Source organism: Pezoporus wallicus, unplaced genomic scaffold (assembly GCF_028554395.1).
Source record: "Pezoporus wallicus isolate ANWC-B61680 ecotype Strahan unplaced genomic scaffold, APGP_CSIRO_Pwel_v1 contig_227, whole genome shotgun sequence".
NCBI classification, from domain to species: Eukaryota; Metazoa; Chordata; class Aves; order Psittaciformes; family Psittacidae; genus Pezoporus; species Pezoporus wallicus.
The window spans coordinates 12621705-12635624 of NW_026635704.1; the positions used below are offsets into that span (position 1 = coordinate 12621705).

The 13920-nt window shown below is 36.8% G+C and overlaps 1 protein-coding gene across 2 annotated transcripts in view; it reads right to left on the bottom strand.

Annotated features, from left to right (window-relative positions):
• The window catches only part of TRAPPC8 (trafficking protein particle complex subunit 8), a 49769-nt gene that overhangs the window by 2894 nt on the left and 32955 nt on the right, over nucleotides 1–13920 (bottom strand). For both annotated transcript variants that reach the window (XM_057397685.1, XM_057397683.1), the window contains 9 exons: nucleotides 13764–13911; nucleotides 12367–12463; nucleotides 11446–11514; nucleotides 11290–11330; nucleotides 10330–10515; nucleotides 9641–9742; nucleotides 3375–3422; nucleotides 1826–1971; nucleotides 195–284 (listed from right to left, as the gene is read on the bottom strand). In XM_057397685.1, the coding sequence (XP_057253668.1) occupies nucleotides 195–284; nucleotides 1826–1971; nucleotides 3375–3422; nucleotides 9641–9742; nucleotides 10330–10515; nucleotides 11290–11330; nucleotides 11446–11514; nucleotides 12367–12463; nucleotides 13764–13911 (927 nt within the window). The remainder of the gene's footprint in view (nucleotides 1–194; nucleotides 285–1825; nucleotides 1972–3374; nucleotides 3423–9640; nucleotides 9743–10329; nucleotides 10516–11289; nucleotides 11331–11445; nucleotides 11515–12366; nucleotides 12464–13763; nucleotides 13912–13920) is intronic.

Consider the following 13920-nt stretch of genomic DNA (forward strand, 5'->3'; position numbering starts at 1 on the left):
AAGGTCCTGTCTTAGCAACAGTCAAAAGTAAAATTGAGCCCTAACTGAAGACTCCCATTTGACTGTATGAAGCCTTTATCCCCTCAAAGAAGCCACTGTTGAAAAAACAATCCTATTCTAGAAATTCATTACAAGACTCCCCAAACTAGAAAGCCCTCTCAGAAAATACTGTTTCATTAATATTCACACATTACCTTGTTGTTTTATGCCGCAAATCAATCATCACATCTACAACAGCCTGGGAACAATTGGAAAGTAGGAGAGTGACAGGAACCAGACAGAGGCTGCAAAAGGAAATAGTTCCATAATGAACAAAGAAGTCTTATCCTTGACAGTTTTAATTATACTCTTAAATAGCTAAAATGACTTTCACATAATGTAACATGTAGCTATTATGCAACATGTCAGAGTACAGAGCAATATAATCACACTGACTAGAGTTACTTTTAATAAAAGCTATTGATTGAGGCAAACAGCATTGGCTCAACTGAGCCAAATGAAGTACCCATTTCCCCTCATCCAGCAGAGGAAGGCTAGCAAAAGCATAAAGTTGTCTATTATGACAACAGATATTTCAGAATGGGATAACATGATCCAGTATGGTGTTCAGCACATTTTGCCTAGATACTTTTCTTCTGCACTGCCTCCTATAGAGGAATTGCTGGCATCTGGCCTAAAGTTTTTGCCAGAGCAGTGCCCAAATCAGACAGCACATACACATTCGTGTTAATTTAAGACTTTACCCTGAATAAAACTAATAGAGTTAGTTGCTTGCTCACAATTAGTATGACTGTTTTTATAAATAATGCTGCAGCAAGAAAGACCCCAAGATATTTACAGGCAGGTAACCAAACTACCAGAGTTGAAACAGATCTATGTATATAGCAAGTGATTCGTATCACTCCTATTCCTTGCCATTGCTTATCACCTTAAATATCCTAAGCTAGACTAACAAGAAAAGAACAATTAGCAACTGTAACAAATAAGATATGAACTTGTTACTGGAACGATGCATGCTTTGTAACTGTCAATTAAAAATATGCCACCTTACAAAGTGTTTAAATGTTAGGGTTTTTTAAAAGAAGAAATCCACTTCTTTCAACAACTTACTTATATCAACTGAAATTTTAGAAAAATTTTAACAGTAGAGTTCTCAAATAAAACACCTCAAACCTAAATAGATATCTTTGTTTCAAACACAAACCCTTCCATATCTGGAAATGAACCCAGAGGGCTTTGTTCACATCATGCTAACTTTGAAAGACTCATAGATCTTACAGGCTCAAATTAATTCACTCTAGCAGTCTGCTTTTTGACAGGTTAATTCTGGTATACTTCCACGAGACAAGCCCCAGTGATCTAAACTGTTACCGCCTTCCATCCTGACATAAATCAGAGCCATGTGCAGCTAATCTTGGCAAGTCAGATGCTGTAGATATAATAGTTCTTTGCACTTAAAAGTACCTCTTACTTTCTGTCTAGCTTCTCAAAGTAGTCACATTGTTTACACTGGCATCAAAAATACACACAAATGCAGGAAAGTATTTATTTTCCTTTCAGTAAGTTTGATCACATTAGTATTTAATATCAAAACTGTAAACTGTGGTATTACAGTATTTTGCCCTACATGAAACTTTTATTTTACCTTCAAAATTCTGCAGCAGTGAATTTAAGAATTGAGTAAGATTACACCCTTGCTTATCAGACTTTTATCTTTCATATCATAACCCAAACTGCATCTCAGGCACCATAACCCACATAGCATCATGGCATTTACGTCAAATGTAACAGTATTTCAGAAGTTCCTAATGAATGTTGTACTAACCTTTTTTGGTGAAAAGAATGACTGAAAGACTCTGGATAATGAAGACTTGTCTTGATAAGATTAGAAAGCTGCTCTGGTGTTGGTCTTGCAGGTGCTGGTGTGTTTTCCGGTCGAAAAAACTTCAGGAGAACCATTTCTGGTAATTCCTGAAACAAATTCAGAATTACATTTAAAATACTGACATAAGGTACTGTGCAATGCAACACAAGAAATCCAACCATAGAAGCTACAATTCACCACTATGAACTGTAACTCCAGGGAAGTACATCTACAGCACCATGAAGCTCGGATTTTTCCTATGTGTTTTGTATTTAAGCGTGGTAGATGAAGAACTGATATGATTTATCTGCTACCTTCCTTTGAGACAGATTTCACAGCTGCTTGTGAAAACGCTATGTGTAAAAGTTTAAGAAAAGCATGCCATTGTTGCAGGAGTTTATTAGTGTTTGGTTTCTAAGAAAAAGGGACAGCCTTTACACAGCTCCATATACAGCAGCTGTACCTAAAAAAAAAAAACAAACCCCAAACAATCCATCGCCTACCCTGGGAAGTTCACAACAGGAAAGAAAACACCAAGGTTTCCCAAAACAGATCCAAAGTAAAGCAAACAGAAGTGTACAGGAACATGCTAGCAGTGACAGAAGAATTTATAAAGCAAAATATCTTAAAAATTGTATAGCAAGCTCTTGCAGAGATACAAGCTAACTGTCCCTGGCTGAAAACCCAAGTCAAGCACTGACACACTACTTGGGATTCATCCTAAGCCTGTGGGCAGAATCAGTCTCTGAAGCAGAAGAAATTAGATGACATAGGAAGATGCAACACCAAACGAAGCAATCGGGCTTCATCTGGCCCAGCACTACAGCACTACTGTCACTGTCCAACATCATCTGGATGGTTTTGTTGGACAAAACACAAGTCTCTTTCATGAGCCGGATTTATTCAGGAAGGGGCTGCCTTTTAGTATTCCTTTACAAATCTATTCTGCAAAAAGTCTACCTTTAGAAGAAAACAATTTGCAGCAACAAGCGTGACCGACTGCTGAAAGGATGTGAAAGAAGATTTTAGAAAGCCACGTAAAGTCAGTAAAATGTAACAAATACTTTAACAGTGATGGATTGTACCTTGTAAGTTGAAAAGAAATACTACAGGCAACAAAACCTGACTCAGTAACAGACATGCTGGGTGTTCTGCAGTATGTATGAACATCTCAATCACTGTTCACCTGTGCTGGTAATACCAGGAAGACATCAAATGTTTTATAATGCTTGTGATTCTTTCTTCTTGAAAGGAAGAGTAGTTTTCTTAAAAAGTAATTTAAGAAGAAAAAAAAGATATTTCACAGTAACAATGAAATGTATTTTAAGCATTGAATGCATCTGGCATTTCCACCCTACCTTATGACAGCATGAAATGCACAAGAGATGAGATTACAGGCTTTCATTTTAATTGATCTTTCCCTTCAAGTCACAGTCAACCAATTATTCAATGGCCTCTTCAACCACATATCAATATCCTACACACTGTAGTTTGCCCTAGAGTCAATTACCTGTTCCAAGTCCTCCCAATCAGAATTCCAGAGTATTTTTTTTAAACCCTACAAAAGACAAATATGAACGTTTATCTCTACAGACAAAAGCATCATAAAATGCAGCAGGAACATTTACTGGTGAAAGTGCAGAGTGACGTTAATATTTCAAACCTTTAGTTCTAATATTACAGCTCTGCTGAAGGACTGGAAAACAGCAAGATTAAACCATTTACCATCACAGAGCTAAACCTTAGTTCCAGCCAGCCTAGGTGTGTCCCAGTCATAAAAGATGTCTTTGCCTCCAACTTCAGATGCTCAAAGTCTAGGTTTATTGTAATTGTGTACCTAAAACAAAGCCTAAGACTTGACATTCAGTACATGATTCTCCTACCTAGTGGTTCTGGACAAAATGAAGCACTTGCAAATGGTAACCAAGAAGATACACATACAGATCAGGGAGTTACCTAGAAACATCTAATAAATACTAAGTTTTAGGATGCATTAAATTTCTGCTCTGCTCTGGAAATTGGGAAACTGGATCTAGCCTATATAAAAAAAAAAAAATGCCCATGCCTACTTGGACACCTGTACCCTCTCTTCAAGAACATGGATCAAGCAGGTAACAGCCTCAAGACTTGTGGTTACACTTCGAAACAGAGTAAAGCAAAATCAAGAATCAAACAGGTGGTATTCTGTCGCTGAACTCCCAGAACAGCAGCCCAAATGGACAAATACTGAAGTTCTGACACCTGAAGTCTGCTTCTAGCAATACCACAGGCTCCACTAGACAGCAAACACCATATACTGCATACAAGAAGGCAACAACAATAGTTAAGATGTTCCCTTTAAAAAAAATGATTAAGGTGTAACTTTAAGGCCTCATCCAAACATACTGGTAGAGATACAAAAAGCTTAACTCTAAGAAACTTCATCATAAGAAGAGTTTGGAAGAACTGGGTAGGGAGGAAAGGGAAGTGCTTTTTGCTGTCATTTTAAATTACACAGCTGTATTTTTAAGCTTTTGATTTGTAACTAGAAACACACACCATGCAGTAGCACCAGAACCACAGCACTCCCACAGTTACCTTCCAAGAGCTATGAACTGTGCAACTGGTGCTAGGAAAGTTGTTACTATTTTCATAAAGCTTTCTATTGCCCAAAGACATCTAAAAAGGCCAGCTTCAAACAAATACACTTGAAACTAGACATAAGTCTGCTGTTCCAATAGAATAATCTCAACATTATCTCTTATTCAGTAGGTACAAAAGAGCCATGACCTTCGGCGTTTTGCTATTTCAAAACAAAGTTACATATCATCCCTACTTATATGTCTGAAATTGCGTATTACTTGTTCACGCTTGTTCAGATATCTCCTGCAACTGTACTAAGCTAAAGTTGGAAAAGTCAAAATTTTCACCATTCAAAGCAGCTTTTCCATTATCTAATAGATTTAATAGACAGGTCTGCTCATAATACATTCCTTAATTTCTTAGAACACACTGCAGCAAACTGTAAAGTTCTTCCTTTCTACCAGACAGATGGAAATAATGATACCCTCACATGCAGTCATTTTAAAGGACTTTTCTCTGTGATATTAGACAACTTAAAAGTTTTCAATTTCAAAAACACTCTTGTTAATAACTGGGTCAATGTGCTCTTAAACACACAAACCTGAACAACACAATTTGATTTCCAAGTTGTATGGAAATTCAGCATATCTGCCCCATAAATCTCAAGTTACTCATAGCCAGAATAATTATTGACATGCCCAGTCAAGTATGAGGGACAAATATGCACAGCAAGAAATAAAACCCAAACAGGAAACTTTGGAACACCACTAAAGCATAAATAAAAGCAGAGTACATGAAAGCAGCAGAGCAAGAGGGAGAGAAACTGATGTGCCTTTCTCCTTCTCTCATTTTAGATCAGGCAATTTCCATTTTAAAACCTCAATTTTAAGTTGGTTACTTTCACCATGTGATTCATCTATATTCATTCTAGCTCCTAACCATAGAAATGATGACTCCAGGAACAACATTTTGCTAAAACACCAGCAATAATGCATTTGAAAACACAAAATATCATCAGTCTATCAATGGGCAAAGCAGCAGATTTCTTTTTTGCTATCTGAAATGTTTCATTCATGGCAATAACATAGGCCAGTCCTCCAAAACTGGTACAGGAATAAGTACATCAATTAATACAGAGTGGAAAATGTCCACTTCAGCTCTTTATGTTTAATTACCCATAAGAATTTTCTTTAAATCAGATTAGTGGAGGGTAAGCGAAGTCTTCAATCCATTCCAACAATCTGTATTCGATTTAAGTACTCCTTCCCTTTTTTTTTAATTCTGTAAAAAAACCCAGAAATTCCTGAACTAGCACAGGTTGTTACTTCCAGTAATTCACTGTTTGGAAAAATACAGTTATTTAAATCCTACCCTCTCCTACTTTTAAGATCTTCTTAATTCCAACTCTATTAAGAAGCAGTGTTACCAAAAATTGTCATCTCTGAAGTGAAACATTGCCAAAACACCTGCATCCACGCAGTATGCATTTTATGGGTTTTTACTTCAGGCTACCACAGTCTAATCCACAGGACTGAACAAACAGCCCAGAAGCACATCATGTGCCATCACGGAGCATACCTGGATTAATCTACCTGGAAGGTACACACTTTGTGCAATACACAACCACTTCACAATGAAAACAAAGGGCTTTAATGGGGACAGCATGTTGAAAAAAGCAACCTGATCTAAAACACAGTCGTAGGCACTTTCTCTCATCTAGACTTCAGTCAAAACTAAGTTTACATTCTCGAATATGTTTTAGAAGTATGGATGCACTATTCCAAAACATGCTGGCATGCCCAAGTGAAAAAGCCTCTACTAGACTGCATCTCAACTTCCATAAGAATGAAGTCTTTGCCAGTCAGAAGTATGGCAAATGCCCCAGCTCCACACTACCACTTCCATGCCACTGTATTACACCGTGCTTTTCCTTTGGAATCTTTTGAATTCACCAGAGTAGAAAAATACAGGAGACAGCAATAAGAATACTGATGAACAGCCCCAAATGTGAATGGATGTTTGAAGTATTTGAAGTTTTTGTCCTATTATTAAGTGAAGGTAGAGGGATCATGAACAAGAGACGAACTATTCTGGATGCAATCTAAGTTGACCTGCTATCTGTTCCTCATCCCTGTTACAAACATTACCATGTTCCACAATGAACCAAGCAGAAGTAACCTGTCCTTGCATCTCAGTCAGTAGTCTCACATCCTGGCTTAAACATATGATAAAGATGACTTTATATCAGTGTACCCAACTACCAGCAGTTGCTGGTAGACTGGAAGAACTTCAACATTACTCTGACAATGAATACTGATCTACCGCTCCTCTCCTCAGTGCTTTACTGCAGCTTTGTTTCCCTGAACAGTTCTGGAAGTTTCCATAAATCCAAACTAAATCCTTAAAAGCTGTCAAAGAATTAGTGAGATACTCCAGAACTGACAAAGCAGTAGAAATCAACCAGCACACAGAATTTAAACAAAATACAAAGCAAGCTACCTTGATCCGTTCAATGTAGTTATTTGATGAATTCACCTAAGATTTGAGTAATTTCTCAGTGGGCTAGAAGAAATAAAGATGCAGAAAGAAAACTTGTTCATGTTTTTCCCAAGTGTACGAGACCCCGTTCTTGGCTGATGATGGCTATATTGCCAGGCAGACAAAAATTCCTTTGCTGGCTGCAACAGCATGAAGCAGAAGCAGCACAAGTCAAGAAGAAAGTCACTGAAGGGCTGCAACAAATAGAACACATGAAGCAATATAGAGAGCAGACTCTTGCATCCTAGGTGACACCCTGTTCAGAATCTGCAAATAATTTATTTATTTTTTCCCCAGATCTGAGCAGCCCTTTATCATGTAAGAACTGTTAACCAACATGCATTGGGTAAAAGGCACACATCTCCATCTCCCTCTGCTGTCTAGACCACAGAAAACAACTAACTTCCATACTGACAGCACAAGACAGTCAGGAACAGTCTAGTTACCAGTCCCATTTATGATTTAGAGAATAAATACAGATTTTTGTAAGAAATTATGTGAATGTTATGTTACAAGCTTCAAAACAACATACTAAAAACACTGTTAGAAGTAAAGTTTGGGTTTGGGATTCCCACTCCCCCCGCTCCACTCCCAGCTTTTCACTACTTGTGAAAATTTAACTCGAGCAAGATCATTCCAAGACAATACACAGTCCTTAACTGTTCATTTTTTTCTACCTAGCCTCATTTAATCCTATTTTGGGGATTCTTTTAATTTTTAAACATGAACAAAGTAAACTGCTGCAAAACAATTAATTTGTTATTCCTCAAACCCCTCTGACATGGGAGGTATCTACTCTCCTCACAGTATAAAGTGCCAATTAAAAGGAAGTAGTACATGAGCACATGCAATTTCTCAATCCTTAACAGTCCTAAGACTGCAAGCTCTGAAAATCCAAGTTAAATCTGGGCTTTGCTTATTATAAGGATACAGAATCTACAGATTTATTGAAATCTGGTGCAAGAGTAATAGTGGTTGTTTTTAAGTGCATCACAACACAGAGGTATTTTGGCTTCTAACCAAGCTACAGAATACTTCAAAGGAAGCATGTTCCTTATGCTCAAGTGAATACCATAAACAATACAGCATCTGATTACAGCTGTAATAACAGATTTGAAAGATTATAGACAGAATACTAATATAGCATGTATTCCTTAAAACAAATTGAGAGTACATCTGGATCATCCTTGTTGCTGGTGGCAGGATTCAGTTTTTAGTTTGAAACTGAATTTGAGGGAAACAACTAGAGTTTCAGTGCAGTCAACAAGAAATGTAAATTTCTACCTCTAGCATGTTCACTTGTTTGTCTACTTTAGGATGCAGTTACAGTTCAATCCTACTTCTCTTCCCACCCAGTTGCTAGAACTAGACCTCCAGGAGATCAGAAGTCCACAGTGTTTTCTCTCCTGACTTTAGACGTCTACAGAATGATCTACTGTTGTATTATTTTTTCTGCCTTAAGGTGTATGTACCAGAGTGGGCAGCTGTCACTAGACTAATACACATAGCACTGCTCAGCATATCTTGAGCTCACATGTGAAAAGGTTTCTTTTTGGGGTGTGTGTTAAGTGAAAACACAGTTTTCAAACATTAGTACTTGAATTTTCCTATTTTTCAGTACTAATGAACACCAACCAGTTCAGCTCAAACTACACTCCCCTTTTGATCTATTCTCATCTATTTCACAGCGCAAAGAACTAAATGGAAAAAACATCTTAATGATGTGCAAATACTTAAAGGCTTATGAACCAAAGTCAAGAGCACAAAACTTCAGAGTAATTCACAAAATGCTACAGCATTTATAAAAAGACACATTTGTCCTATATTGCTTTCTTCACAAATACAACGTATAGTAGTACTTTTTGCTTCAACTTTGAGCAAGAGCTCACTAAAAACTATATATGATGCTTGCAACATTAGTAAAAACAACAGTATCAGCACCAAAGCAAGAACAGCAGTGTACTGTTCAGCAGAAGACTAAAAAAGTACAAAACTTGTACTTCATTTTGCACATTCTTCTTTAAACACTTGCACTGCATCTAAGACAGGTGTTTTTATAGAAACTTGTCTATAGCTTCCATTGATGTTTCTGATTCATGTAACAGGAGACATCCATCAGTTTCTTACAGACACTGTTTTCTTTGAACAATCAAACAGGCTACAAAACTTCAGAGTGAGAAAATATACTGTTAGTTGATCAGTTCCAGTGAAGCTTTCAATGTCTTTAACTGCTCCAGTGTTTCTGCTTTTCTAACATTTTACACTAAGGCTCGTCACTTAAAAGTTGTGACGAGTAGCAGAATTTATAAAAGTGATTTTGTATGACTCAAAACCAATTTCACCACTTTACTATTGACTCTGCTATGAAATAATTGTTAGCTTTGTCTTCATACTATTAATAAGCTCCTAATTCTACCATGAAATGCCACAGAACAATTCAGTCCAACTGCATAGCAGCATACTTACTTGTATATTGCTTTTCTCATCTTTAAACTGAGCTTAGCTATTCCAATATAGATGACTAATCAAAGTTGAAGTCAGCCTGGATTATTCAGTAATAACAAATCTGATGTTAGATTCTACAAAAGCACCCAACGCTATTCCATTTATCAGAAAACACATCAAATCTATTTTCAGAAAGAAGCAGTTGTAAAGGAAAACTTCACACTGGATTACCTGCTTCTGAGGAAATGAAAAAGCCTCCTTCCCAACTGTATTAAGGGCAACATGATGCTGGCCCTCCAAAATAAGCTGCTTGTTGTCTTCCACAACATATGCCTACAGAACATAATACAAAGACATCAGCAGACCAGAAACTATCATAAGCATCATAATACAGAATTACTGTCTTTCCCTCTGACTTAAGTGGAAGTACAACAGTACAACATGTACTGTTCAAAATTTAAAGGCTAGCATGACACATATTGACTTTATGTGTATGCCTTTAATTTTGCAAGCACAGACAACTGCTGAAGTTTAGACTGCCAATTTCCGCTATTTAATATTTGTGTTATGGCAAACGAGATCTTCCTTCAAAGACAGCCGGGATCACTGTTACAGGTCTATGATAAAAGAAAGCACAAATGTCCAAGATTTCAGATTTTTCTCTTTTAAGAAAAGAACTTAAAAGAACTGGGTGCATCCAGAGTAATGTAAAACCACTTAAGCATACTTATTACAGTAACAGCTGTTAAGACTGTCTTTGCTTCTTAACACCATTTTAGTTCATTTGCCTGTTTTCAGAAAAAATAAAATTCATTCAAATTTTGTACGAGTACACTTAGATGTTTAGGATGCTGTATTAAATTATTTTTGTAACAGTAATTTCATGGCTAAATTACCACAAAGGCCATAACCATACGTACCTTCCACAGTACGACAATGTTCAAATCAACTTCGCTGCACCTTTGTATCAATCTGACTGTCTCATCAACTGATTGTTTCCCAGCCCTTTGAGATGCGTGAGTATGAGACTGCACATGCGTTCTTTTAAATTCAGTGAACAAGCTTTGAAAAAAAAAGTCTGCACATGGACTGGCTGAGCTTATTATCTGCAAGAAAAACAAAAGCCAGAAAGTGTTTTCACAAAAGGATTCAAGCTGACACAAGTTACTCTTAACAGAACTCATCACTGTAGTATTATCTTGCTTTGTTTCCCTTTGCAAACCTGCAGGATGCCACACATCTTGGTTTCCATGCTTGTCTTGTTAAAGATCAGCCCTACCTAATAAGCTAAGGTAACACAGGGAAACAAAGCAACAGAATATCGGCCTAAAACTGTGAATAACAGACTTGGAAGTAAGAGCTTTGATTATTACAAGACAGACTACTGTGATACATTAACTGTAGTGGTGAGAGCTGATGCGTCCCAACTAACTCACAAGATTCATGTGCAAATCACTCTTATGAATAACTTTCCTCAGGTTTGCTACAGTTACTTATCATGATAGGAGTATACATTTTGCTAGCAATAGCACAGATAACAGATTGCACAGGATATTCCCTGCATATAACTGGCATAGACAGAAGTACTGTGCTGTTTGTCAAGTCTGTCGTTGTGCTGCACTTCTCCAACACCAAAGCTTGATAAGGAAGTAGTGGTTTCAAGACCAACAACAGTGATACTTGGAGGCACCAGGATGAGTAACAAACTTGAGCTTCCTAACCTCTCCTTTTCAAAAAGGTTAGCCTTTCCAGAATGTGCTACTGCAGAGCTGCTGCTGCATTTGCAAAATACTCATACTGTCTAGAAGGCAGGGTCTCCTCCCTGCACATGACAGGGATACCCTGTACAAGACAGAATGCAGTCACACCAGTTCACCTACCTGCTCATTTCCAAAGACAATGTCTGCAAATGTGTAATTTTCTAAAGGATAAAAAGAGAAAGAATTATTTCAGCATTATGAGGAGTCACAATTCCAGCATACAGTATCCAAATAGTATTTTCTTCCAAAGGTCACCACATTCAGGAGAGAACCTACCTTCCGAGTTTTTGCATCTTACTGCTTTAAAACATAACTTTGCTCTCTCTCTGCTAGCAAGTTTAGTATCTGGAAAAAAAAAATTAAAAAATGGCAAGATTTTTTTTTTGCAAGATTTTCCCCCCACCCCCAACATTGTGAGTCATTAGCCAAAATTCAGCCTTTAAACTTCACAAGTAAGAACCACACTGATAATACTCAAAAAGCATAACTGATCAAGCAGTGCAACTGTATGCTAGTCAGGAAGACACATCTGTTGAGCCCTTCCATCTATTACTTGAGCAGTAAGCAAGTCATAACACAATGAGGAGATACAGAAAAAGAAGGAACAGAACACAAGATTCAGTTTACCTGACTGGCTCACCCCAAATATTACAAAAGAGGAATACTAAGACTAGATTAATTTCTAAGTACTTAAATGTCAGCATACAAGTAAAGATTACATTTGTTATTGTATCTAACAGCACTTTCTTTTTGCCTGGTATAGTTAGCCTTTTCAAAAATTAGCAGCTTCTATTAGTGAAGGCAGGATACTGCACTAGCAATTCTGGTGCATTTCTAATTTCTAATAATAAAAAGCACTTGTCAAATACTGTTTATCAGTTAAATTCAACACTGATATATAACTAAGAGAACACTGAAATTTGTCTGTTAAAACAAATCCGTGACATGGATTTCTCTACATCACAGAAATTAATTTTACCTGTAAATTAAGGCCATTTTTAAAACTGATGAAGTCTGAAAGTTCCCTTTCAATATGTTTCTTGAAACAGTAGCAAAAGAAAGATTGTAGCACGCTTGAAAGTGACAGAGCTTTTAGAAATTACTTATTTGAGAGCCAAATTAAGCTATTTGTAAGATTCTTTTTAACTGTTCTTGTCAAGCAGAAGCTAGACTTGCCATGCTATTGGTGACACACACCTTTGTCTTCAGAGATATTAACAGATTTTTGAAGCTTCCAGTGCTTGCTGTTACTTGAAACTTGCACTATATGAAATTCTTTAACGCCAGTCTCACTCTAAGGAAGAGAAAAAAAAAGTCAAGACCAATCACAGTCATAACATCCTACATTCACATCATAAGTGTTCACTGCAAGGCAGCACTGTTAGAATCTTAACTCATTATTCACACCTTCCAAAACACAGTATTAAGGAGAGACAAGAGAATTAAGACCCACTGTAATGTAAAACAAGTCCCAGTTCACAGCAACTTCCAATTCCAGCAAACAAAGCCACACAAAAAACAAAGATCCCCCCAAAAATACCTGGAAATTAGTATTTTGGATAAAGAGGACTATAATAAAAGCTAGGCTTTTAACTCCAATGCAGAACACTGTGTGCAAAGCCACTTAGTAAAAATTCTTCCCTTCTTGGGATTTATGACCTAGCAATGTTCCTAAAGTAATTTTAGAAACTTTTTTGTTTTATATATATACACAATGAAAAGTAGCTTTTGGGGGTGGTTTCATTTCTTGGAAAGAGTGAGGTGGTAGTGGAAAATTAAGTCTCATACAAGGTTAACTGTTACCTTGGTAAGTGCTTTACAAAAATATTCCTTCCCTGTCAAAGAAGGGGTGGACAATATTCACTTTAGTAGACACTGTTCACTCAAAAAAAAATAGAGTGTATACACCTTTAAAACAAAATGACAAATTAGCTTAGTGTTTCCACTACCAGCTAAGTGGTTAGAAATTTTATAAACAGAGGATTCAATTACCTTGCTTTGCAGTTGAAAAAATGGGAGCAGCTTTACCAAGAAAATGAGTAAACTTAGATTAGCACAGTAAAAAGAACTAAAATATTTTCATCTGCCTTGCTAAGCCAACAGACTACAACAGATATACTTGTATTTGGAGTACATCAGCAAACAATGTCTTTTAGAGTTTGGCAATAAATATAAACACAGAAGCTTTCTTTAAGTTAGAGCTTAAATTTTGACTTCACATTACCACTAATTCTATCAGTGTTTTCACTGAAAGGCTGGAGTGGGAAACCTGGTTGGCTTATTTAGAACTATCTTAGAAGTTCTGATCATCAAGATCATTCAGGATTTTAGAACAAATCTTCATAAAAGAAAAAAAAAATAAATCTAAGCTACAGTACTGGAAGAGATAGGTAAGGTATAGCAGACTTCCAGTGGGTCGAGATAAAACCTGATGTTAGTACTCTCTTTCCAGCAATATCTGATCCTATACACAAGGTTTACTTGGTGTTCATAAAATAGTTGCCAAAACGCTTATACTTAAGTCTTGGTTCTACTGATGACACTTCGACATCTCTTGAGCTTTATAACATTATTGTTAAAAAATAAGAACTTACAGTATTGATATTTTCTACATCCACAAACACCAACATATTGCCCCCTCTGCCTTCTTCGTCTTCAAGTGCATTACTTCTGCAGACAGTAGCTCGAATATGCAGAGACCGGCTAGTACAAATAACTGCAGTGTGCCTTAATACTCTATGACTAGGAAGG